The sequence below is a fragment of the Colossoma macropomum genome, unplaced genomic scaffold (assembly GCF_904425465.1).
Source record: "Colossoma macropomum unplaced genomic scaffold, Colossoma_macropomum, whole genome shotgun sequence".
Taxonomy (NCBI): domain Eukaryota; kingdom Metazoa; phylum Chordata; class Actinopteri; order Characiformes; family Serrasalmidae; genus Colossoma; species Colossoma macropomum.
In genome coordinates this window covers 27,592,755-27,619,042 of record NW_023494784.1, presented here as the reverse complement: position 1 = coordinate 27,619,042, position 26,288 = coordinate 27,592,755, and the positions used below count along the sequence as shown (strand labels likewise).

General features: G+C 39.6%; 1 protein-coding gene across 3 annotated transcripts; it reads left to right on the top strand.

The window, feature by feature from the left end:
• Window positions 1-22,759: 22,759 nt before the first annotated feature.
• On the top strand, window positions 22,760-26,260 carry atp5mc3a (ATP synthase membrane subunit c locus 3a). 3 transcript variants are annotated; one of them, XM_036566724.1, is made up of 5 exons: window positions 22,760-22,889; window positions 23,076-23,174; window positions 23,997-24,071; window positions 25,312-25,502; window positions 25,657-26,260. In XM_036566724.1, the coding sequence occupies exons 2-5, from the start codon at window positions 23,136-23,138 to the stop codon at window positions 25,769-25,771; spliced, it is 420 nt and encodes a 139-aa protein (XP_036422617.1). In that variant the 5' UTR covers window positions 22,760-22,889; window positions 23,076-23,135; the 3' UTR covers window positions 25,772-26,260. The 3 variants fall into 3 exon arrangements, with proteins under 3 accessions (XP_036422617.1, XP_036422625.1, XP_036422633.1); XM_036566732.1 differs by having other exon boundaries at window positions 22,843-22,889; window positions 23,080-23,174; XM_036566740.1 differs by lacking the exon at window positions 22,760-22,889 and adding an exon at window positions 22,896-22,959.
• The last annotated feature ends 28 nt before the right edge of the window (window positions 26,261-26,288 follow it).

Here is a 26,288-nt window from a genome sequence, read left to right as displayed (position 1 = left end):
GGCTTTTAAACTGTGCGCTGATAACAAGTCGGATGGTCCCTCTCCTTTTTAGCCTGGAGGATGCAGTGTATTTGAACTGTGTTCACCAACACTGGTTTTCAGAAGTGTTTCTGAGCTAATGCAGTGATTTCCACTACAGAATCATGTCCATTTTTAATGCAGTGCCATCTGAGGGCCTGAAGGTCATGGCCAGCCAGTATTGTTTTTTGGCCTCGTCCCTTGCATAGAAAAATGTCTCCAGATTCTCTGAATCTTTTAATGATATTATGTACAATAGATGATGAAATCCCCAAGTTCTTTGCTGTTTTACACTGAGAAACATTACTCTTAAATTGTTGTACTATTTGCCCCCCAGTCTTTAACAGTCTTTTACTACTGAAAGACTCTCTGGGATGCTCTTTTTATACCCAATCATGTTACTGACCTGTTGCAGTTAACCTAATTAGTTGAGATATTTCACCAGGGTTTTTTGGCAGTTTTACCAGTCTTATGTTGCCCCTGTCCCAACTTTTTTGAAGCATGCTACTGGCATCAAGTTCAAAATGGGCATTCATTTTTCAAAAAACAATAACATTTCTCAGTTGTAACCTTTGACATGTGGCCTTTGTACTATTTTCAGTTAAATATAGGGTTAAAGTGATATGCACAAAATTTGCATGCTGTTTTTATTTACATTTTGCACCGCATCCCAATTGTTTTGGAAACGTGGTCATATTTGGAAATGATGTACACATTTGAGTCAGTTAGTCGTGGTTATTTCTCTGCAAGCGCCTAAGCAGTGCATGCCTGTTCACTATAGGGGCGTTAGTAGTATCTCCACACAAATCCCCGTTCCAGCGACTAGGGACAGGCAGCAGACACAGGCAGGCTTGTATAGAGTCATGTGACAGTTAATGAGGTCATCATTTACCGCCCTTTATATCCTGCAGCTTCCTTCACAGAGAAAGACAATGCTCACTAAACAGAGACACACGCTCTCTCTCACGATCACACATTCACAAAATCACATTCTCACAATTACAGACTTTTTCCTTATGTAGCGTGACACAGGAAGAGCACAATAAAAGGAGCTATATGGATGTTGTTCAGAGTGGCTGTTTCCTGACTATGTGAGAGTGTGTGTCACCAGAGAGGAAACCCTGCTGTATTTTTACATAGTTGAATCCTGTCTTAAGAGGACTGTGGGATCCATTCTCTACCTGTCTCCGCCTCTACACCTCCCTCTCTTCTCCATCCTCCAGCATTCTTAAAGTCTGCACAACATGGACAAAATATCTAATCGCAGTTACATTGCTGTTTATTGGTAACATGATTATTCATTGGTGAACAGTTCTTGTCAGAATGAGACATAGTTAAGATAGTTAAGATTAAAGGTATATCTGCACAATTTTAAGGAGAAAAAAAATATATATTTATCAATTTAGGCAAAAGCTCATTATTCATCATAAGGCTCATCAGGGAGATCTTTAATTATTTAGTGTGGTCAAATTGAACACAATGGAATTTTGTGTGAATGCTTAGTTGTGCATCAGACATACTCCTAGATTAAATTTGTTGGTTTCTTTTGGGGCCATTAGTGACACGTGTGTCTAGCCGTTTAGCTCACTGAGGCTACTTCAATACTACTTTAATACAGCGTATCAAAAGATTATGTGCCATTCAATATCAAATTTCAGTACCTAAGTAGGTGATCTTATCAATTATCAGCTAATAAAAATGGCTCATTTAAAAGTGTAGTTGGTTTAATATATATATATATATATATATATATATATATATATATATATCATGAAGCAAATTTCATGAAGAATGGACCAAAAGAAAAGGCCAAAAAATACTTATAAATAATATTACTATACTTATAATAATATACCTATCTGGTTCCATTGACTTACATATTCACACACACACACACATATATGTATATATATATATATATATATATATATATATATATATATATATATATATATATATATATGTATGTATATGTAAGTGTGTGTGTGTGTCCGTATTGGGATCCACCAATACAAGTTTCGGTATATCTATTGGTATTGGAAAAGAAAAACTGATATCGCACCATCTTTATCTAAAACACATTCCATATGTGATAATTTCTTGATTAGTCTGTAATCTGTTCTGGTCAGTAAATATACCCACTTTCTGCAACTCACACTTATTTCTGGTTTAAGGCACACCTACTTTCAGGGTGTAAATTAGAAGCAAGCACTGAAAAAGGAACATGATATCCAGGTATCAGTATTGGTATCGATACTGAAACAAGTACCCAGCTCCAATGCAGTGGTATGAAGCTCAGAGCCTCAGTATCTGCCATTTAATGTATTTATTTGATAAAGCCATGACTGTGTTTCCATCTATAACCCATGTGGTTATCTGTTTGAGGCAACCACTACAACAGCTCTCAGAATTCTTCAAATATTATTCTTGGTACAGCTGTGTTGTGAGGAACTAGTCAAGAAACAAAAAAGTCAGCATCACAATCATGCATTGATGCCTTTAACGAAACCTTTTAAAAAGCAGAGTCTTTTCTTGAATATCTTGTTATGCCTTTTCTTTTTTCTCCTCCTAAGCACTTGTGGACTCCCAGCCTCCCTCCACCCAGCACTCTTACAATCAATGCTAGCTCGCCTCAACAGAAGAGATCAATGTGTCAGGGTTTCTGCTCTGCACGTGTGGAGGCGTGGGGGACTTAGCCCGAGGTTTTGAGTTTGCGTGTTTGTGCGATGAGTGTGGTGATTTGTGGCTGTAGGTGTGAGTGTGTGCTTATGAAGTGTGTGTTGGGATATAGGCCTGGGGCATGCGTCTGAACGTGTACTTGTGATTTTGCAGTGTGTGTTTATAGTGGATCAGAGGCTGGTCATGTCTGCGGCTTACCCATAATCCCACTCTGATCTAAGTGTTTGATCAGCCGATTGCTCCAGCGGCGGTGTGATCAGCAGAAGCTCTGTAATTTAGAGCTGATGTAGCGACAGTGATCCTTCTCCCTCTCCCTCTGCTCGGAACAGCAGCAGCAGTGATGAAGGCTGCTTACAGGCAATCCTCAACCTTAGTACCTCATGTTCACACACTTCCACAATCACCCACAGAGACCGAAACACTCCTGCCACACTTTTAGGCTTAGGCCTACTGTGTTAGAGGATCATGTTGAAAAACTTATTGCTGTGCTGTAAGTTTCTGCTTGGTCACAGTAGCTGTTGGAGGGTGTTTTGTAGGATGTTTAGTTTTTTTTGTTTATATATAGCTTTGATATGTAGTACTGTGCAAAAATCAGAGATCACTCTTCATTCTTCAGTTTTTTTCCAGTCAAAACAACCATTAAATACAAGCTATTCATTTTTAAGGAAAAAAGCAGAGAAAAAAGTATTTAGCCTCAACAACTAAATATAATTTTCCACAGTTCAGTCTGTCCATCCTTTGTCTTTATTACTTGTGTGGTTTTTGAGCGACTTGCTTTTAGTTTTTTAAAGAAATCTGCAGAAATATTTTTCCACACCTCCAGAGTTCAGTCTTAGAAGTTGGTTGCGTTTTTCCAAAACTGATCCCAAAAACATTCAGTGATGTTAAGGTCTGGACACTGGGGTGGCCAAGCCATTGTGCTGAGAACACCAGCAGCTTCCACCTTTTTGACTAACTTCTCAGTAACAATTTCTTGACAGCTGTACATCCTTTCAGACTCATAGTGTTGAGCTGTCATCTCACAGTTGAAGGATAGATAGAAACACCTGTGAAGGTTTCAGTTCTGAAGCAAGAGTGGAGCTTGATTTTCTCCTCTCTCTTGAAGATGAAAGCTTTAAACTCAGTCTATCTGATGGTGACAGTTTTGATGGTCTTCCAGGTCTTGGACAGTTATTAATTTTCTAAACTCCTCTTTGACTGTCAGAAATGTCTCCTGAAAAATTTATGACATACATGTAATAGCTGCTTTGACTGGAAATAAACTAATTTTGCACAGTACTGTAGTTTCCTCTTAATGATCTATTTGACTATAGATTTATTTATTGTTTACCTAAGACCACATGTCCTAAACTCTCACATCTAATCATGTATGTGCTTCTTGTTATCATCTCAGCTACAACTTGATATAAAGGAACTTTACCAAAGACAGTCAAGAAAATTGTTTGAAACTAGTAAAAACACAGTATAACATTCGATCACATGTTGCCCAAAGTGTTGCACACAGGATGTTTCATTTAGCCTGAAAGTTACACTAACACTACACCCTCACTCATTATTAACACTTATTAAATTGTGTTTTTCACACATTTTAAAAACAAAAACAAAAAACAAATGCTAAAGGCTAATGTTACATACATTTTGAAAAACCACATTAACACATTAGCAAACACTTATTATGAAACCTACGTTCTTTTTGTGTTTTGTCTTTTTGGCCATCAGACCACCACAAACATTGTACTTGTTTGGGCACCCCTACATTAGATTAAATACAAATAAAACATACAATTTTTTTAAGTTATTAATATCTTCGTTAGATAAATACAGTTAGAGGAACAGAGGTTTGGTTCCTGATGTCTTAGTACACTCCAGCCATTGCATGTTAAATTCCATCAGCAGAACACCTCATTTACTGTATTGGAAGGTAACTGTAAATACTGTGTTTCCTTTAAGGAGAGCTTTGAAAGTGGTTAAGCTAAAACACTCGAACAGTCAAAATGTAATTTTTTGTTTGTTTCTTTGTTTATGTTATTCTAATGTGCTCATTAGGATAAACTTATTTTTCCACAGCACTGTATGAATGTATGCATGGATGTATATATGTTTTGTATGTGTGTAAGTCTATGAGTGGGTGCGTGATTGTATGGGGGGTTGGGGGTTGCGTAACTGGCCAGTGAGAACCACTATCAGAATCATATCCTGCAGCTGTGATGTGTGTGATAGGACTAGCACTCCAGGGTGCATTAAATCCTCACTCCCGTCACCATCTCCAACTTCTTCCACTAAAACTTTCAACAGCACACCCATTCCACCAACAGTATGTGACATTGCTGTAAATTTGATCGCCTAGGTCAGTGAACCCTCTCTTGCTCAGGGTGAAATGTCAAAAATTGATTCCTATTGTAGCTGCAATGTGTATTGATGGAGCCTGAACCTTTTATGTTATTGCTGTGTGACCTTTTGCCCTTCTTTGTGGAATGGGATATAATCATTACATTATAAAACTGTACAAGGTCTTATCTTTCCTTCGGATTAACAAAGAGATCGCGCTCTCTTCCTCTCTGATTCTCTCTCTCTCTCCCTCTCACTCTCTCTCTCCCTCTCTCCCTCTCTCTCCCTCTCTCCTTCTCTCCCTTTCTCTCTGTGTGAAAGGTATCCTGTTTTTAGGCTGAGATAAAGTGCTGTATGTGCTTCTGCAGGTCCATAGATATATGACAGACTCTCTCTCTGGTCAAGGTTAGAGTTTTTCTCTGTTTAATGACTCTCTCTGCGAACCCAAGGTTAGAGAGAAACGTGCTGTACAGCTTTTGAGAGCACCTTTTGATAGCTCCAGATTCAGGCTAAGAATTATGTGTCTTTAGGGACCACAAGTACAATCTATGTTCATATATACATAAACAATGCGCCTTGATTTCCTCTGACCACTAAGTTGTGTTTTGTAGCTGTGAGAAGAGCTCGCATCTGCTTGTTAAGTATGCCACTGGCCCACTTATAACTTAAATGACTAGTTTAGTTAACCTCTCTGCTCAAGTCCAGCGTATCGTTATGGCAACAACAGAGCACTGCATAATTTCACTGGCATTAACATCCGTCATCTTCCCACTCCTGCTATAAATACAACTGACAGCAGAAGTCTACACGCACACCCTGCACACGTACATTTCAGTGGGAGAGAGTGAGTCGGGTTTCAGAGGTGAGGCACTCTGATAGTCCAGCAGATGAAATATTTGCTGACTTCCCTCACCTAAGGGACTGCTGTTCTGATGGAGGCACTTATATGTGGCCCCATTAGTCTCTGAGGATTTTCTCTAGCCCACTTTTCACACGATCCGTGCCAATTAAGCAGCCGAATTATGTATAATAGTGGGAGTGACTCGCGTTTGCCAGAGCAGGAACGAATAGGGCTGCATGACAGAGGGAGACTGTTGAATAATTAGAGTGAATTTTCAGAGCCCTGGAAGCTCAATCATATTCTGCCATATGCTAACTATTTTTAACCTAATCTCTCTCTCTCTCTCTCTCTCTCTCCCTCCCCTCTCTCTGCATATCCTGTTCTGTTTTAAGGAAATTCACTGCGCTTCTTGAAGAACCTATGAGTATTAAAGAACAGGACTGAGGCTCTGCAGTTTCAGAGGTGCTTGAAGAATGTAAGGCTGCTGTCTCATAGTCTAAACTTCACTCCTAGATAAAAACATATTTACAAGTGTTACATTTTATAGACACATAATAGGGTGAATTCAGCAAAAGTGGGCATCAGGTAAAGTGGCATGAATAAACTTCACGCTGCATTGCTCTGTGAGTGATTAGCCAATCATATAAGAATATAATAACAATTACCACAAGGGTGCTGGTTATTCAGCATTTTGTGGGCTTAGAATTGTAAAATTCTATCTGATATTTTTGTCAAAACTGAATTATGTACATATAGTTAATCATTTCATTTTCATTTTCATTTTAAATGTGTAAGTTTTTGTTCCTCAATATTTCAAAACCGCACTGAATGCAGATAGAACCTTACAATTATAAACTCATGATTTGTTTTCACTGGTTGTTGTCATAATTTGTACTTCTGGTGTATGTACTAAAACGTCTTCCACTTTTGCTGAGTTCACCCTACACATTTTGTATATGTGACTCTTTTTATACATTCTTTTTACACAAGCCTTCAGTACATTGTGATAAAGTCTTAAGCATTGATTATATCTATATTTAATGGATAAGAATAAACTCTAGTTAACATATGGAGTCAGAATGCAGCAAGAGGAGGCACAGTTCTTTAGCGGTATAATAGTTCTCTACTCAGAATGGCAGAGCAGACTGCACAGCTTCAGAGTGGGCCTGCCATAACATATGCCCACATACGTCCATACTGTATCAGACAACACACTGCCAAGAACCAAAACAATTAATTTGCTTTACTAACTTACAGCTGATTGAACCATCTGTGTGTAAAATAAATAAAGTTTGGCAAGGGCTAGAGGAAAGAAGAGGAGGGGTAGAGAGAGAGGGAGAGAGCGAGCGAGAGAGAGAGAGAGAGAGAGGGAGAGAGAGAGAGAGAGAGAGAGAGAGAGAGAGAGAGAGAAAGAGAATCCCTAGGCAACAGCTCCTTCTGATCAGCCTCTCGTCAGTTCTCTCACTGCCCTACACCATCGCAGGCTTTAATAATTCATGCTGTGCTGATGCCGGGTGTTTATTTTTAGTGATGAGAAGATTGATGAGCCGTTCATATCACTCTTAACCACCAGCTAATGAACTAATTAGCAGGTCTAAATGAAGCCGCACACTGGATAACACGGCAGCACCAGCAGCAGTGGTGTGGATCTGCAATGGTTCTGTACACAGTTCTCTCTAACAGGAGCCAGAAAATGTGCACCTCATACCTTTTTGGTATTAGACTCAGCACGGCTTTCCCAGTCATAGATTAAGACGAGTCTTTCACTAAATTGCTGTGCCAATGGTGAATTAACACTATACACTGTTTTTAGACTATAAGCTTAAGATAAATTTGGATATGACCCATAGAGTTAAACATTTAAGGGGCCCATATCATGGACAAATATTTTTATTTATTTGTTTAATTTTATTTTTTGTTGTTTTGTTTGTTACACATTTTACACTTTTAACTGACTTGGACTTTAGACTAAAATAATAAGTGAATCTGTACCTTAATTATGTTTATTTTATTCAAATAAATGACTGAACATTACATTTTGTTGCTACCAAAACAATCACAACACTACTCTTTACCAAATGTTTCAGTAGTGAATGTTTTAGTACTGACAATTTTAGTTTAAGCAGAACTCAAAAACACTAGCCAGTACAAATCCTTCTCACATCATGTGTTTCGGTAGTGACATGGTACGGTATTTAAATGTATATTTTTACTATATTTATCTTTGATGTAGCATGTAAATATTGTTAAAGTTTTAAAACATACCATTCACTTTCCAGCCCGCACTGACCATATATAAAAATTGAGCTGCAAAAACTTGTAATTGATTTGTTTTTTGTGATGTCACAGAAGATAACACATTTACATATAGTACTGTGCAAAAGGCACCCAACCAAATTGTTTAATTGGGGCAGTACAAACACAATGTAATATTAGAATAAATGACTGTTAACATAAATACAGTTAAAAGGAAACAAAAATATATTCACAAAGAAAAAAGAAACAAGAATGTCTTCAGTAGTATTCGATATCTTGTGAGCTAGTTTAAATCCAGACTTTTCCTCAACGCCTCCAACTCCAAACCAGATGTTGAAAGACAACTACAAATAATGCTGAGCTTTTTTTGAAGTTTTGGAATGATTAAGCAAACTCATTAACATACATAAGATCACTAAATTTTGTATTAATTTTGTATTTATTCTATTATTAGTGTTTTTCCTGCCCAGATAAACAGCTTTTTAAATATCATTTTCGCAGGTGCCTAAGCCTTTTTCTCACTAGTGTTTATCCACCTATTCATCCTACATCTGTTCATATAGATATGAGGAACATTTTACACCACACTTCAGAACACAAAAACATGTTTTGGAATCAGGCATACTGCATAGCAGCCAATCAGAGCAGAGTTTATTTACATATATCAGTCTCAAAGTATAAAAACAGCCAGTTTAACAACCTGTAAAGAGATAAAGAGGGGTTTGGAAATGGCCATGTAAAAACGATTTATGAATGTTTTGGTACATAAACTCACACAAACGAGATAAGTGGACCTCAGGGAAAAAAATAAAATAAATTACAAGAAGAATGTACAAGACGGCTCGTTTAATATTGAATCTGAAACGTTAACAGGACAGATCCATGGCACACATATGTATTTTGAAGTGGAGTCTTATGAGTATCCCTTGTTTGCTTTAAACTGTAACCATAACCTGCATTGTGTGAAAAGATCACTGTGGGGTGATTGCATATTCCTCTGTTAGGAGATAAACTGAGGAAGAGAAGGGAGGTGGAGAGACAGTGTGGCAAATTGCTGACAGATTGATGACAGGATGAGTGAGAACAGGTGAGTGAACTCCAGTGTCCTCTCCTGCCCTGAACATGTGCACAACATTGAGCGGAACATTTATCAGTGTGCTGTCTTCAGCTTGCTTCTTTTACTCTGCTGGGCAGAAACAGGATTTCTCCTCCTTCTCCCTCCCGTCTTCCTAAATAATCCCAAACCAGGAGCTTCCCATCAGACCTCTGACTTTGACCTGCTGCTTTGCTGGGTGAAAGGTCGGATGTCCTTGTTTCAGAGAGTTGATTGGGCCGTGTTCTAATTACTGGTTTATCATTGACATAACACCTTGCTCTTTCCTTTTCCTCCTTGCGAACAGGGCTCATATTGGTAGCCTTGCACACATCATTTTGCCTTCCCCCTTTCGCTGATTGCCTGTAGAGGCTGTAGTAACGAGATGTCAGCCCACTGTGAATTCTAATTTAGCGCAGGCCAATCCTTGCTAGGTATTTGTACCATCCTACAGGGTCTTCAGCCCAGGAGAGGGGCCTCCCAGAAGCTTCACCATAGCACCTCTGCTGATTATGGCTGAATTACCTTGTTTTCTCCGCACTCTGGCTGTTTTTAGCACTCTGACACCAACATTAGAAGGCAGAATCCTGCTGCAACCTAAAAGTTAATAATCCTTTTAATTAATGGTTAAAGCCAATATTGAGCACAAAGTATGAAGGATTACAACCTAAATGAGCAGCATCGGTTAGGCTACACTTCAAGTGTTGATCTGAGAACCCTGGCACTGTAATGAGTCATAAAAACCCGAGAGCTGTTAGGAGAGGTTGTAGAAATGTTAGTTTGTGTATTAACGACGGTGTTGTGTGTTCATCAGGGGTAGCTGTGAAATGCATGGGCTCTCTGGAGTGAGCCCCTCCAGCTGGTCCTGCTCAAACCCAGTGCTGTGTGCAATACGATCGCTCCATCAGTGCTATCTGCACTCATCCAGCAGCCTTATCAATAAACACACCCTCAACAATTAGCCAACACTGAGGGGGAACAAAACCGTGGGCCAAGGAATAAATGCCAGACGTACACTTTAATCACCGGCACCGTTAATCAATAAAATGCCTTCATATCTTTTAATTAAAGTTTTATTGGAGGAAATGTGTTGGGATATTCGTTTGATGCTGATTTTCCATTAATGGCGACTGGAGGGTTTGGGGAATGGCTGTGGCAGATGCTGCTGGTCAGTCACGCTGGGCCTCCTCACGTCTGTAATTGCAATTTCTCACCTACAGAGGGTGGTGGAGGAACCCCCGTTAAAAGGCAAGTCTCTGCTTAACAATTATTGTCGAGCAAATTACCAGGTAGGCAATATATAAGCTGTCAGGAGAGGTTAGCAAGAAAAAGTGTAAGGAAATGGACCATTCAGCCATTCATCATGGCTGTACTTGCTGGGTCCAAATTGAAAAAATGTCATTCTATCTGCTGGAATTAGAGGATGTTACAGCTTAGCTCATCACGGTGGGCTAAAAATGAGGGGAAAAAACTATGTAATGAATGCTCCTTTTCCTCTTCTCAGTACCAATCTGTCAAAGATCAGATTACATCTAAATGTACATTTCTGCAGTTCTTTACGTACACAGTACACGGACATTTACAGTTAAAAAAAAGGGGGAAAATGCCGATGAGGAATCCCTCAGTGGCATCCTAGTGTATCAGTGGAAAACAGTTTTGTACTCACACGAGAGCTGTACTCTACCATCTGCTTGCTTCTCTGCATGGTGCATACACACATGCTCACACTCTCGCACACTGACATTTTCAAACGTTTGCATGCACATGCACTCCTAAATACAGGGTCAACACAGACACAGAAACAAAAAAACACGCTCACTTAAAAGCAAATACATTATATTCACAGACATAGACACATGCTAGTTTATATTTGGCAGCATGATGTCCAGTTAAAATTGAATGAGTGCTTCTTGACTACAATAACCAGATTTTCTGAAAATGATGTTCTTTTTTTCAAATGCTACAGTTGCAGGTCATGTATTATGTTTATCCTGAACAAAAACAGAAATTATTGGAAAAATATTTTTGAAGAATGAAGACAGTGAAGCAGTAAAAAGTTTAGGAAAAACTAGTGGGGTAAAAAAACAGTTTCATCAGTCTGACACTGTGGTTCCCCAGTCATGCTTCTTATAGCTTCTAAAAATTTGTAAAAGTCATAATAAAAAAGAGACTGCATGGTTAAAATAACCTTCTTGGGGAATGACTTCTTTTCAGTGTCAGATATTTGTATTCTAAGAGCTGACCTTACTCTTCCAAGAAGAAGGCTTTTATTTCTCATCAACACTGCTGTGTGTTTAAATGAAGAATATGACTTTATGTCTTACTTGGTCGGGGCTAGCCCAGTTCATATCCAATTATTATGGTAAGGGTAGATTAGATTAATAATATATTAGTTTGAATATTAAGGTTTGCCATAATTAATTTGCCTTTGGTCTGTTCTATAAGTTTGGTCTGCTGCAGGTTCAAGCCAAAAACAGTAACTTAAAAGTCCTGGGGCCGTATTACAGAAACTTCCTATCTTTTTGTCTTAACTTAAGATCTGACAGGTATAAGATTTTTCACAAATTCGTATTACAGAAACAAATCTTATCTTAATTTAAGAATCTTATCTTACAGCACCTTATCTCAGGTTAGGAAATCTTAACCTTCTCAATTGAAGTCGACAATCAACTGTTGTGTCTGTTACCTAGCAACCGACCATATGCGCACAGTTGAAACGTAAACACGTAATCAAGTTAGTTGGCCAGACAGCTAATGTTAGCTACCGTTACTGATGTAAAAAAGGGTAAAAAAAACTAAAGCGCATCAAACTTAAAGTTAAGAATATTGTGGCAGCGCTTCGTGCTGTTTTTCCAGAGCTTTGCTGCTCTCCAGTTTCAGTTTCCGTTTCCCAAATCCTAATAAATAGATACCCGCTCAGTCTCCTCATTATTCATCACCATCACTGTAATGTTGTATCTAACGAGTTTTATCCAACATTAACACCCGAAGGTAATAAGAGGGGACGGTGGAGATTGTGTGTGCAGCATCTGACTTCTTAAAAACACTGTTAAAAAAAAACCTCACAAGTCAAAGCACCGTTTTCAATGTAGATAAATGTAGCATCATTATGCTGGTTATAGTTAACTGTGCTGCCTATCACTGCATAAAACAATAGAAACAGACAATTAAAACAGAAGTTAAGACAGCTCTGGGGTTGTCTTAAAGTTGAGAAAATATTTAGGATATTTTGGCAACTTAGGACATTTCTGTAATACCATTTTCTTATCTGGAAACAAGATAAGATTATAGACTTAAGAACTGTTCTTCTGTAATAGCTTCTGTCCTAAATTCAGTCTTAACTGAAGTTGCCATAACAACAAAGCAGAAAAAAAATGATCTCAGACTTAAGAATATTCTGTAATATGGCCCCTGGAATTTTATTTGATTTGTACCTTTCTTGGTATTTTTTAAAATGGTAATAATAATTTTGTTATACTTAAATAATTGTGAAGAAAATATTCTTTACTTAGTTCTGTTGTGGTCATTCACATTTTAAATTAATTGATTGATTAATTAATTAATAATGTATACAGCTCTGCACTAGAGTTTTTGTCCCTGGTAGTGAACTACGAACCTCCTAGGCTGCGTACAAAACTGCTTCCTACCATACTACATAGTATGTGTAACATTCTTCGTTGACTATGGTTTTAGGCTACTCCTTTCTCCTCCCACTTCTGTATAAGCTTTCAGGAACATTGGCCTTGGTTTGAATACTATCAGCTAGCTCTAGACTCGTAGCAGGCACTTTAACCCCTGTGCCATCACAGCCTGCACGGGATTCAGACTCTGCCTCGGTCACAGAAGTCTGTTTTATTATTGTTTTCTCTGGAATCGCCCCATTTTGTCGTTTAATGGCGGCTCGGAGTGCTGGCACTGAAATGGCGCCCGGGGGAACAGCGCACGAGCGGCTGAATCTGCCCACCTATTAAGCAGCCTCCATTCAATTAGAATGCATGGAAACCTGACGTACCATAACTCACAGCTCTCCGTGCCTACATAAAGCATGTCTGTGGCACTGGCAGTGCACTAAAAATGCTGAGCCAATCTGACGACCACTTTTATTGGAAGCTAATTACATTCTTGATGGCTTTTTTGGTTTCCGAAAACCAAAGCTGGATTAGTGGCTCGCCATGATGGGAGAGCGTAGAAAGGATAGGCACTGGTCAGCACAGTAAATTTGGATGGATGTAGAGAGAGGAAGAGCACTGAGGAGATTATTTTGAGCAAGCAGCCACTGCAGAATCTCTCTCTCACTCTCTCTCTCTCTCTCTCTCTCTCTCTCTCACTCTCTCTTTCTCTGCTGCCATCAATTAGGCCGCGTCTCAGGCCAGCACTCCCATATTTCCATGTCTAATAAATTATGCTGCATATCAGAAATGGCGCGGTTACCTATTTAAAAAACAGGATTGTGTCGAGGCGGCCCATAAATATGAAATATGAAAGGCAACAAATTGAGACAGTCAATAAAGTGTGAGATTTGTTATAGGGCTAAATGCTACGTGGGGAAAGGTGAGACTTACTATCAGGAATTATGATGATAGAAATGGACTTTGATTGGTGTTTAATTTTTTCGCTCTTGTACAGGCTTGGAAACAGCAGGCAGGTTCTATTTACTGTATGATTAATAACAGGCCTACTGCGCTTCTGCGAAATGAAGACATTACTTCTAATTTGACTTTTATTGTAAAAATCACCTTTTTCCTACATTGAGATTGGATTCATTTATATCATATTATTGCTTAAATGCTCCCTCCTGGTTTTAATTTAAAACAGAAAAAATGTATCCTCACCTTTTTTTCCATTTTTTACCAGCAGCGAACATAGCGTGCCTGTGAAATGCTTCTTGTTGTTCAGAATCATCTCTGAATCACCTCATTAATTTGCCACAGTTTCATAGTTTATGTCATTATTGCTGTGCTCAGGGTTTTCTTTAAATCTGTGTAATATCTTTGCCTCTTTCTTCGTTTTGACCTCCCAATGGTTTCCGACCCCCCACATTTTTAATTGCTCATTACATAAATCTGCCCCAACAGCCTGAAATAAAGACTTTTATTGGGCACTCGCATGAGCCCATGAAAGGCCTGAACGCTGACACTGACACAATCCAGACCAGGTCCATTTGTTTAGAATTAGTTTGACCATTCCTGAATGTGCGTGAGTGACCCGCAGAACAGGTAGTCGATCACAGAGAGAGGGATTTCTCTGCTGGTGGCCGATCACGAGGCTTTTAGCCGGTGAGGCCTACCGCGGCGAACAGCAAAGCGTCGCCAGGCCTTCTCACGCACAGGGGTCGTGAGGGGTCACCAGCGCTGCAGGTCCTGACACCATGACAGATTAAGGGGATGGAGCTCAGCTGATGCGTGTGCAGTGGAGGACCCACAGTCTGCATTAGTTCACTGTGCATTAGCTCGCACTCGTACCCAGTACAGGGGGATGTGCGTGTGACAGACTCATAAAGCTCCATGATGGATTCAGACTGAGGCACGCCAGATTGGCTTAGAGTGTGGGAGGAATGGGGCCAGATCAAGCAGGTTTCCGTAGCAACTGCTGCCACGGGCCCCATTTTACACGGAGGTGCTTTGACAAGACAGGCCTGCACCTTTCCACGTAGCACTTTGGGTTGATTGTGCGTGCGTGCCCGTGTCTGCGTCTGGGCCACTGTGCATGAATGCAAGTTTATGTTGTAGAAGTACTAGTTCTTTTCTCTTCACTTCATGACATCAAATTAAAGTCTAAATGGCTGTAAGATCTTCTTCGCTTGTTCAGTCCATGTCCGTTTCATAGATTTTCCCCACTAGGATGTTTAATTCCGTGTGTGTGTTGTGTGTGTGCTGTCTCCCAGGCACTGTGCCCTTGGGGTCAGCCTTTATAGAAGGCCTGTGTTCCTCATAATTTGTTTATGAGCCTGTCAAAGTCAACACTCACTTCATTTTCAGGATAATAGCACTTGGACTAGTGGTAGCTAAATGACTTTTTACCGGTCTCTAGTCTAGGTCATTCTGATTGGTTTCATTAGTGCGTTATAAGGGCCCCCACACCCCCACCACCACTCTGTTGATGGTTTGGAACAACACTGTCAACAAATAGGTCTGCTCCACAGATTCATTTGCAGGGTTATTTTCTGCGAGACATTTCAATTGTTTTGAATTAGTCGCTTTTGATTTTTTAAGACTGCTCACGTGTTTATTCATAAAGTGTCAGCTCGGAGGGGCTGGCTTTTTTTTGTTTTTCTTTTCTTGCAGAGCCACCCGGAGCAGTCTGGCTGCATTTGGCTTGGCTCATATCTGGGGAGAGAAAATTAATGCGTATTAATGGAGCCTATAAAGGCGACTAATTGAGCATTCCGGAACTCGCTGAGTTGGGCATCTGCTACTGACATTCTACAGCACTGGGCCTGCAGCACTCTCTCTCTCTCTTTCTCTCTCTTTCTCCCTCACTCCCTCCCACTTTCTCTCTCTCGCTATGACACGTGGTCAGGCAGTTAAAATCAGGAGGGGCAGGCGGGGTCATTACCAAGACAGCCATGTTAATGACACCTGATCTTTCAAACGAGCCCTCAGAGCCAACAGTGACTGATCTTTCGCTCTGTGAGGCCGTGCTGCCGTTTAAGTGGTGGGAATAGCGGTTCGGAAAGGATGAGGGTGTACTCCACACCATATGTGTAATCATATCAGGCGTGTTCTGTTTGAATACCCCCACATCTTTGAGAGGCATCACAGTAATGCAGAGATAGACAGACATTCTGCATGCTAGCATGTGCAGTGCAGCTTTGCTGAACATTCCTATTACACGTCCTGCCTGTCTGTCTCCCCCTTCTTCCCAGATGTCTCCTGAAAACACACGTCTGAGTGTGCGGGGAGGGCTGCGTCTATGCGTATGCATGCCTGAGGTGTTGGCCGTTGTTGTGTTCGCGCGGCCCTGCAATGAAGAACAGAAAGGTCACACATCTTCTATTACTGAAGTGTATTTTAATAAGCCTGCACTGGTGCAGATTAAACAGCTATAAGCACTTAGAGCGTAAAACAGCTGACCTTGGGGACAAGAGACGAGCCGCACATCTGTAAAACAATCATCTCTCAGCTACCTCTGTCGTCCGCGCTCCTGCGCCCATACACTGCTGCCTCCTGGCTCATGCAAACATGTGTGCACACATACCCAGTGCCACAAAACTGGCACGCCTGATGCAGAGGCACAGAACAACACAAAAAAAGGTGGACAGCAGTTTTTATCTTTAACAAGAATCAAGTCTGCTTTTCATTTCTCACTCTGCAGCCCATTTGATTCCAGTCACACCTAATAGAGAAAACATGGTTGGCAGTGAGTTTCTCAGCAAATTATGTCAGTTGCTTCAACACAGAAACATGTGCCAGGTGGCATCTCTACCCTCTGGGCTATTTTCTCTTTTCACCCATCCAGGCTGGAATTTAATGAATTTATCACATCGATTGGCTAGATGATTCACTTGGTGATATTGCTATTATTATGCCTGAGTATTTCTATTTTGCAGTTAAAGACACATTTTATAGCTCCTGAGGGGCTGTTTTATGTCGATATATGAGAATAGGCTCCCGCCGCACCTCCACCCCCCACATAGACTCAGAGGCGGGAAGACTCATTTAGATAGAGAACGAATGATATAGAGAACCCACTTTACACAGGTAGATCACAGTGATTTATAATACTTTGCATTATGGAAAACTATAAATACATTAATGTGCAAGCAGATAGTAGGAGGATTTGTAGCTGAGCTGCAGACTGCTGTGTTCGTTACTTATTGGGAATTATGCCAGTATTGGTGGATGAAGATGTAGAAAGCATTTTACAGCTCATTTTATCTCATGGTGAAATTTATGTGGAGTGCATCCAAGCGCAATATGTGAACATGACCTTTTGGCCTTTTTTTTTAGTCTTTTGTCATAAACATACGTCAGGTGGACTGTGTATCTCATGGGTGTACTGGCACTTTGGTGTAGTTTTACAGCTTTCCCTCTCTTTCTCTGACTTACAAAGGCCAGATCACTAGAGGGCTGCAGAAACGTGAGAAAATGCACTAATAATCTTCCATTATACTCCAGCACACAAAGTGGCAAAAGCATAGTGCTGTAGCCAAGACCACTAGAGGCCAGACTGAGTCAAGACAGAGACTTTGTAGTAGTCGAGTCCAAGTCAGGGCACAGACCAGGAGTAGCGAGACAGAGTCAAGACACAGACCAGATTAAGATATTTTCAAGGGGAAAAAATGAAATTTATTTGTAGTTCATTGTAAATTCATTATCATTCATTATACATTGTATATTGATGACAAATATTATATTTCATAATAGATTTTGTAGTCCAGAACAAACTCACCTTGTGTAAGAATGTCTGTTTGTCCAAAATAAGGTTAGCACTGTTTTTCTGCATTAAAGATTTCACTTAAACTTATCTTTTTTGCATCAAATCTATCATACATTTGGTAAAATTTATCATTAAATAATGTATAGGCAAAAATATTAATTATTATTACATTATAGTGTTAGTTTACATTGTAACATTGTAACTTCTTTTCTAAAACCTATTCAGAATCACCACCTAAAGTCAACTTACATCCATTTTTAACATTCAGTGAAAACATGGTAATAATAAAATTCTGATCTGCCTTCAAGAGGATGTTTAAATATAATAGCGGATGAATATCAACAAACAAATAACACCCAGTTAAGCCGTCATGAAAATGATCAATTACATCCTTAACTAGCAGTAAAAGATTTAATTTAAACATGTAGAGAAAGAAATGTTTAATTTTGTTTGAAGGTACTGTTGTTATTTAGTAATGATACGAAAAACAATCAATTTTCCAGTTACCTCAGATGGTGGCATTGCACTCTTTAAGGCTAGTCTCACGAACAATTTCTGAGTCCACCTGACCCCAAGACTGTGGCTAGACTGAGTCAAAATGATGTTGAGATATCGAGCCTGTTATTTTACACTCTTAAGACAGAGATTGGACTTGAGTACAACACTACAAAAGCACAAAACTTATAACAGTCCCTGCGTTGACTGCACGTTAACATTAGTTGTGTGTTGCATTAGTAACTCACAGAAGTGCAGAGAAATGTGAAACCTGATTTCATCTTCAGTAAATAGGCAAGTAAATATCTGATTTCACATACTATTACATTTATTTGCATCCATCTTGCAGGCTATATATTGCACAATAAAAAACTCAATAATATTCACATATACCTCTCAGAGTTGGAAGTGTTTGTATACCACCGGCTCTCATAGACGCTTCTTTGTAAGTGGGGGGAGAACTATACAATTCTGCCCATCTCAGCATTCTCAGCATTTCTCCTGTCTTGCTCTCTCTCTGGCAGAGAGCACAGATCAGTGCTCTTATAGATCGGCCCACAAAATCAATGCTGTGAATACTAATGACCTTTAAATCTCTGAATGCCCACAAACAAAGCAGGAACATGTCCATTATGTCCAACAGCCAGAGAGCAGAGCCGGCTGCTTTCTATAGAAGTTGCACTGATGCACACTAATGCAACCCAGCTGGCCAATCCAAAGCCTAATCTTACCCATTATGAAGGAAATGGTAAAACTGGTAACAAGCCTAACAAGATATTTCTGGCATTGCAATTTAAATAATGTAATGTAATATCCACGTATTAATATCTGAAAGAATCAATCAGTAACAATATTAGTAACTGGAAATAAAGAGTGTTACATGTTAATTAATGAGGCATTCCCATACATTTCTATGTGTGTTTATGTGTGTGTGCATTTCATGCTGCATATGGGGGGCGTCAGTGTTGCTGTAGCTTTCTCCTGCCTGTGCTGTCAGAATGCAGAACGCCTATTCACGGCTTGTCAGCGGTGTCGGGCAGAGCCTGTAAAAACCTTTTTCCTCTTTCACTAACAACTGCACAGCACGCAGACACACACACACACTTACACTCTTTCAGTCTCGCATGCACACGTACACACAGAGTAGGTGCCCACTCTTCTGACAGGATGTGGTGCTGGCACAAATTGTAATTCATAAAGGTTAAGGGGGTCAATGCCTTTTATTACCAGTCTGAGTGCATGCAGCTTGATGGGGGCCGCATGCAAATGCAGTGTCTCAAGATGTTCGCTCAACAGCAGAGAGAGAGAGAGAGAGAGAGAAAAACAGAGAGAGAGAGAGAGAGAATACAATGGAGGCTGGCAGATATAAAGTGGGAAAAAAGAGACTGGATGCTCCTGGTTTTCCAGAGTAGATTTGGTCTCTAACAACCCTTTTAATGAAACATGACTGAACCAAGGCAGATAACTATGATAGCTGGCACCACATATATAAGTACGTGAACATATGTAGCCTATGGTAACATAAAAAGTACCAAAATGTGTAGAAAACACTGGAAACACTGTTTGCTATGTATAGGCAGCAAGATACCCAGTAGGCCTACCCTGTTCATTGAAAGGAAAACCCATGACCCACACTCTTTAGAGAGCCTTGGTGAACAGTGGGCACATTAGACTCTTTGACCCCCTCTGGTGGTCAGGGAGCACAAGGATCATGTCTGTCTGCAAGTTCATGTATGTTCATTCTACAAAGAAGTACTAAAAGACTAGAATTTTATCCCTGTTATAAGAAATGAAACAAATATGTGTTGCATAAAGATGATGACTGTGAAAAATAAAGTTTGTCAAGATAGGTTTTAAATATGTATAGTCTAATAAGCCTATTTTATGTTCTGGAACGCACAAGCTATCCACTACAATAACCACAACTAACAAACATGTTCGATTCTATCAAATCATTCCAAGTCAGCCTTGCATCATGGATCAAGATCACCATGAAACCTTGTTTCAGTTGAAACCCTGCAGCCACACTGGCCTTTGCAGATAAGACTGGGCTCCCCTGACCTAGGGTATTAGTGTGAGTAACCCTGCTGCAGGGTGCAAGGCTATGCCATGCCTGGCTGTGTTCACCTGTACAGAGGAACACACCTGAGGAAGCATCAGGGGGATTCTACCACTGTAGGCACCAGCAGAGCTCAGTGAGGCTCACTGCACTCATTAGCTTTACCTTTGCATGGCCCATAGCACTGGCAAGCCATTCATCACCCTCAACTACACAAATAGTGCTGAAAGAGCGCACCTATAAAACAGAGAGACAAAGCACTGTGGGAGCACATCACTGAATTCACATCTTCACAGATGAAATGGTGAGAAGGGAAATGCAGAATGATTTGATGTTTCTTTTCCACTCAGGTATAACTGAGAAGGGGTTAAGTTTAGTGATCAAAGGAAAAATGAAAGGAAATCAATATATATATATATATATAGAGAGAGAGAGAGAGAGAGAGAGAGAGAGAGACAGAGAGAGAGAGAGGGAGAGAGAGAGAGAGAGAGTTTAAATTCAGGTTCAAATTCAGAGTTCAAACTAAATTCCTTTAAAATGACCTCATGCCTTTGAGTGACCTCATGACTTAATTCTGTTTATTTTATTAAAATAAATGACTAAACTTTTCATTTTGTCATAAGCAAAACAATCATAACACTACCAAATGTTTCAGTAGTACCTTTCATTAGTGACAATTTTGGCTAATTTTGAGCATAACTCAAAAACGCTAGCCAGGAAATGACAAGCAAACACAGCTTTGAACAGTTAATTAAAATTATAGTATTTTTCATTAAAACACGGAAACATTGGCTCAATTGCAGAAAATATGTGTTTTGGTAGTGACAGTTTTTAATGTTACACACTGATTTTCAGACTTTGGGACACATTTATTTCCAAACAGTGAGATCTAAAAGCTCACCATGTGGCCATGAAGGACAGGAATGCAGTCTCACTTGCTGCTCTAAAATAAGTGCAAGAGTGTGGCTAAAATAAGGCTCCACCTATGTACAGGGTTTAAATAAATCATAACATAATCCTTGATCCTTGTAATACTTTGGGTAACCTTCTGTCGATAATTCCTTTGGTAGATAATTTGGTAGAATGCCCCATAATCAAGCAGGACTATGCAAAAGTACCTTGTTAAAACCAGTCATCTCAGCAGTGAATGTGTTTTTGCTTGTAAAACACCAAAAATCATTAAAAAGATGCAAATATACATAAATACAGTAACAAAAATTTATTATTTCCTAGAAAGCAGTTGGTATCTCGTAAACAAGTTTGAAGAACCAAGTTCAGCTCCAGGTTTCACCTGAAAGCTATTGCATAGATTTATTAAATTCCATCACCAGCACACTTGATATAATTTAATGAAGTATGAATTTGCAAAACAAATGAGGATGATAATTACAGTTAATACTGGGCTTGTGTAAAAGTGATGGCTGAGAACGGTTAAATGATCACACTGATATACATAGATCAGGCATAACATTATGACCACCTCCTTGTTTCTACGCCTGCTGTCCATTTTATCAGCTCCACTTACTATATAGGTGCACTTTGTAGTTCTACAATTACAGACTGTAGTCTATCTGTATCTCTGCATACTTTGTTAGCCCCCTTTCACCCTGTTCTTCAGTGGTCAGGACCCCCATGGACCCTCACAGAGCAGGTACTATTTGGGTGGTGGATCATTCTCAGCACTGCAGTAACACTGATGTGGTGGTGGTGTGTTAGTGCGTGTTGTGCTGGTACGAGTGGATCAGACACAGCAGCAGGACACCACTCACTGTCCACTCTATTAGACACTCCTACCTTGTCAGTCCACCTTGTAGATGTGAAGTCAGAGACGATAGCTCATCTGTTGCTGCACAGTTTGTGTTGGTCATCCTCTAGTCCTTCATCAGTGGTCACAGGACACTGCCCACAGGACTGTTGGCTGGATATTTTTGGTGGGTGGACTATTCTCAGTCCAGCAGTGACACTGAGGTGTTTAAAAACTCCAGAAGCACCTATATAGTAAGTGGAGCTGATATATGGACAATTAGCATAGAAACAAGGAGGTTGTCATAATGTTATGCCTGATCGGTGTACATACATACATACATACACATATACATACAAACACACACACACACACACACACACACACACACACACATATATATATATATATATATATATATATATATATATATATATAGTGTAAAACAAGAAAAACAACAAAAAGTAGTTCATAATACACATGTTTACAGTCTTTGGCCTTCTTTGTTTTTCATTTTAAAAGTGCATCTTAAAAAGTGAACAGATTTGGGTAGTGTTGTAATTTTGTGTATAATATTGACCCGTTGAATTAAAAAAATGTACAGTGTACTCAGTATCCAGATCTTTAAATGAGAAGAAGCACATTACATCACATAACTTCAAAATAAATGTTGTACTCAGTTTCCCTGCAAAGATAAATGAAAAGTCTAACTAAAGGTAGGGATAAAATAACAGTTAAAAATATGATATATTGACTCATTCCACTTCACAGGAGGTGCAGCTGAAATTGTTTTTCTGTCATCTGTTTTGTGATGTATATGTTGTGCAGAACACTGAACTGGACTTCTCTGTCTTTATAGAGGAAGAAGCGTTTGTGGCCTGTTTCAATAAAGTTTTAATGCAACGACCTTGTCTTGACGTCAGATACCCATCCGGGACTTTATTGCTGAGAGTCAGCGCAGGCGCAGTGTGTCCAACCGCTTCGACCTCCGGCTGCGGTAAGTGATAGGAAAGCGGCGATTTAGCACGTATTAATCTCATTTCATCCTTCAGCTGCAGCAGTGTCTTGTCAGTATTGTCACTACGATAGTTGTTAGTGACGTTCTTTGATAGTTTAAATGAATTAGTTTCTGATAATATGTGTGAATTGTGCAGTTGACCTTAGTTTTGTCTTGTCTTTCCAGACAGTCCCCGGCTGCTGCTCTAAATTTGCAATAACCGGTTAAAACAGAACAAACTCCATAATGTATGCCTGCGCGAAATTCGTCTCTACACCCGCCCTGGTGAGTAACTTGATCTGAACTGTTTTTAACCACCCTAATTGGTGTATTTGAGGGTATATTCTTGGGGCCTTCTGCTAAACTTGGAGCTGGAAGCTAACCAGCTAGTCGCTGCAAGGAATTCATTCATTCATTCATTCATGTATTCGCTTGTCTAATGCTTGACAGCCGTGGGTCAGTTTGTAGGAACTGTCCGTGGTTTTACAGTGTCAGTTTCATTCAATTTGTGCTGCAAACCTCTGGGTTAGAAGGTTAGCAAAATAAGCCGTTACTTTAAGGTCATAATCTAGCGTTAGTTAGTAGGTTATCTGACTTGTAGCTTACCTGCATAGATCTAGGCTCATCTGTCTCTGCGTCTTGCTGCTTGTTTATGCAGTTAGTCATATTCACCTTGCCTTAAGGCTGAAATAACAAACGTTACAGCTGTTAACCCACAAAATGCAGCTCACACATTAGCTGCTCTTTATTGGTCTAATTAGATGATAGATTGGTTATTAAAGTGTTTTTGCTGGACCAGGAGAAACTTATAGCCCAAAATCGCTGAAGAAAGCATTTTACCACATTTGGTCAGTAGCTTTTTTGCATTGAAGTCATTCAGATAATTTCAGAAGCCCAGTATCAAGTAAACTGTACATCTTGCATTTGGTCATGTGCTGAACTTTGAAGTGTAACTTTTGGACCTCAACCTGCCTTATTCCTGCACATGTGTCCTTCAAGAGACTTTTTCTGCTGAACAGAGATCATTTATTTCAAAATCACTGTATTGTGTTTGGGTGTCTTTTGCTTTAATGTGTCCTGAGTGGTATTCAATTAAATGTGTTTTAGGTCCGTTCTGGATCCCGGGCTTTGTACAGACCAGTGTCTGCCGCTGTACTGTCTAGGCCAGAGGTCAAAACAGAGGTGAGTGTTAAGACAGCTTTTCTCCTTCTTAACAGCTTGAACACAATACCCCCTTGTCACTGTCACACAGTCTTAAAATAGGAGTATCAGAACAGTAATTTGCACTGCATAAGTTTCTTAGATGTATGCCAGTTGATTTAAAACACATTGTTTATTGTTGACACATTAGGTGACTTATCTGATCCTCATGGACAAATTATTTTTTTAAATAAATCTGTAAATTTGCAGTTTTGACATTGCGTTGCTCCTCTGTTCTGTGTAATAATGATACATTCATCTCTATTAAGCATTTCTGGTTTAAAGCCTCATTGTTAAACAACTCTCATATTTTTGTATTGATAATTCAGACTGCAGTTTTCACACTTCCACAGTGTTGCAACTATTGTTCTACTTGCTTTCTATGGCAATTAATAATTAGCCACAGACATGCTGTTGGTTCTGATGTTATACATATGAAAAAGGTATATGGTGCTTTGTTTTCAAAGATGGCTAGAGCGATAAGAAAAGGGCCATGGTCTGTAAATAGCTTCAGCAGTGCCCTTTGCTTAGTAGTAGTTGGGGTCAGATTGATTCTCATGTTTTTTCACCCAGGGGTGCTGTCAGTGCATCAATACAATTATAAATGTGGGCTTCTTTGATTTCTCTGAAGTACACTTGGTGCTTTAAAAGAGGGTATTACATTTGAGTATTTGTAATAACATAAGAACATCTATTGAGGACTTGAATTCACAGTGATGTCCTCCTTGAAATTACAGTACATTACTACAATTGAGTTCTTGTGGATTCTTTTAGTTAGCTTCTCAAAGGACTGTAAACATGGCCACATGATGTAGTAATGAACAAGTTTTATTACATTATGTTGTGTTGCAAGGCTGAAACAAAATCATACACCTGGCATATAATATTGATATTCTAATAAGCAGTGATTACCTCTGTCATCAGAAGACATGAAGTTCTGGGAAGCTTTTGTGGCTGCTAAAAAGACACATTTGGGGAAATTTGTTTGCATGTACAGGGATGCTCAACAGACAACTATAATACCCCCTGGAAGGAAGATCCCATATTGCTCAAAATTCCTCAGTACATACAGTGCAGTTCCTGCTGTTCTATGATAAATGACAGCATACTACTTTTGTAATTATTGAGCTTTAAAAACAGAATGGGTCCTTAAAATGCATTAGTCACTTATTTTCTTATCTCATTATTCAATTATATTCATGAATTATTCACCTCTCTGTAGACCACTGCTGCTCTCCTGCCCCAGTCTCCCCTCACCCAGGTGTGTCTGCGAGGCTTCCAGACCAGCGCAGTGAGCCGGGACATCGACACTGCTGCCAAGTTCATTGGAGCTGGAGCTGCCACTGTTGGAGTGGCTGGATCTGGTGCTGGAATCGGAACAGTGTTCGGCAGTCTTATCATTGGATATGCTAGGTGAGAGAGAAGAGATTAGGACCTGACGTGTGAATTTTTCATCCAAACCAAATGACATTTGCAGTGTATTTGTATAGTGTAGACAAGCTGTTCATTATGCTTTATTATATTTATGGACATTGTAATAAATCTGACTATTCTGTCCGTTTCATAGGAACCCGTCTCTGAAGCAGCAGCTCTTCTCGTATGCTATTCTGGGGTTTGCTCTGTCTGAAGCCATGGGGCTTTTCTGTTTGATGGTTGCTTTCCTCATCCTGTTCGCCATGTAAAAAAACAGAAACTGGTAACAGTGGAAACATATGCTGTACTCAATTGTGACTTAACCGTTGCTACCGAAAGTGTCTGCTCTTAATGTCCATGTAGTGCATTTTGAAGTTCACTGTCAAAATGATATTGTATTATACAACTGTAATCAGTTACAAAATTAAAATAAGTATTTGAACTATTTAAAGGCCAACTATAATTTTTGTACTTTGGCAATCATGTCTCTCCACCCTGTTATTGGATGACAATGGCAGCAGTTCCAGCAGTGCTCACCAGAATGTCAACCTTGAAGATTCACAGCAGAACTTAGAGCCAGATAGCACTTTCTGTACATCACAATTGGGGAAAGTGTATTTGTTTTGGGTCCACTCATTTTCAGGGTCTGAACTATTGGTGGAAAGTGAAAATGTAAGTAGGTTGCAACTGGTTAAAAGCCAATAAACCTTTTGCTTTTGTAAATTGCATTAAATAAATATAGATTTGTGTTTACTGGACTTAAATGTTGTCAGGCTTGTTTCTTCT

Excerpts from the sequence above, each read along its gene's own strand:
- atp5mc3a (XM_036566724.1), top strand. The coding sequence starts at position 23,136 with ATGTATGCCTGCGCGAAATTCGTCTCTACACCCGCCCTG. Across the intron at positions 24,072-25,311 it reads GGCCAGAGGTCAAAACAGAG|ACCACTGCTGCTCTCCTGCC; the intron begins GTGAGTGTTAAG and ends ACCTCTCTGTAG. Across the intron at positions 25,503-25,656 it reads CTTATCATTGGATATGCTAG|GAACCCGTCTCTGAAGCAGC; the intron begins GTGAGAGAGAAG and ends TCCGTTTCATAG.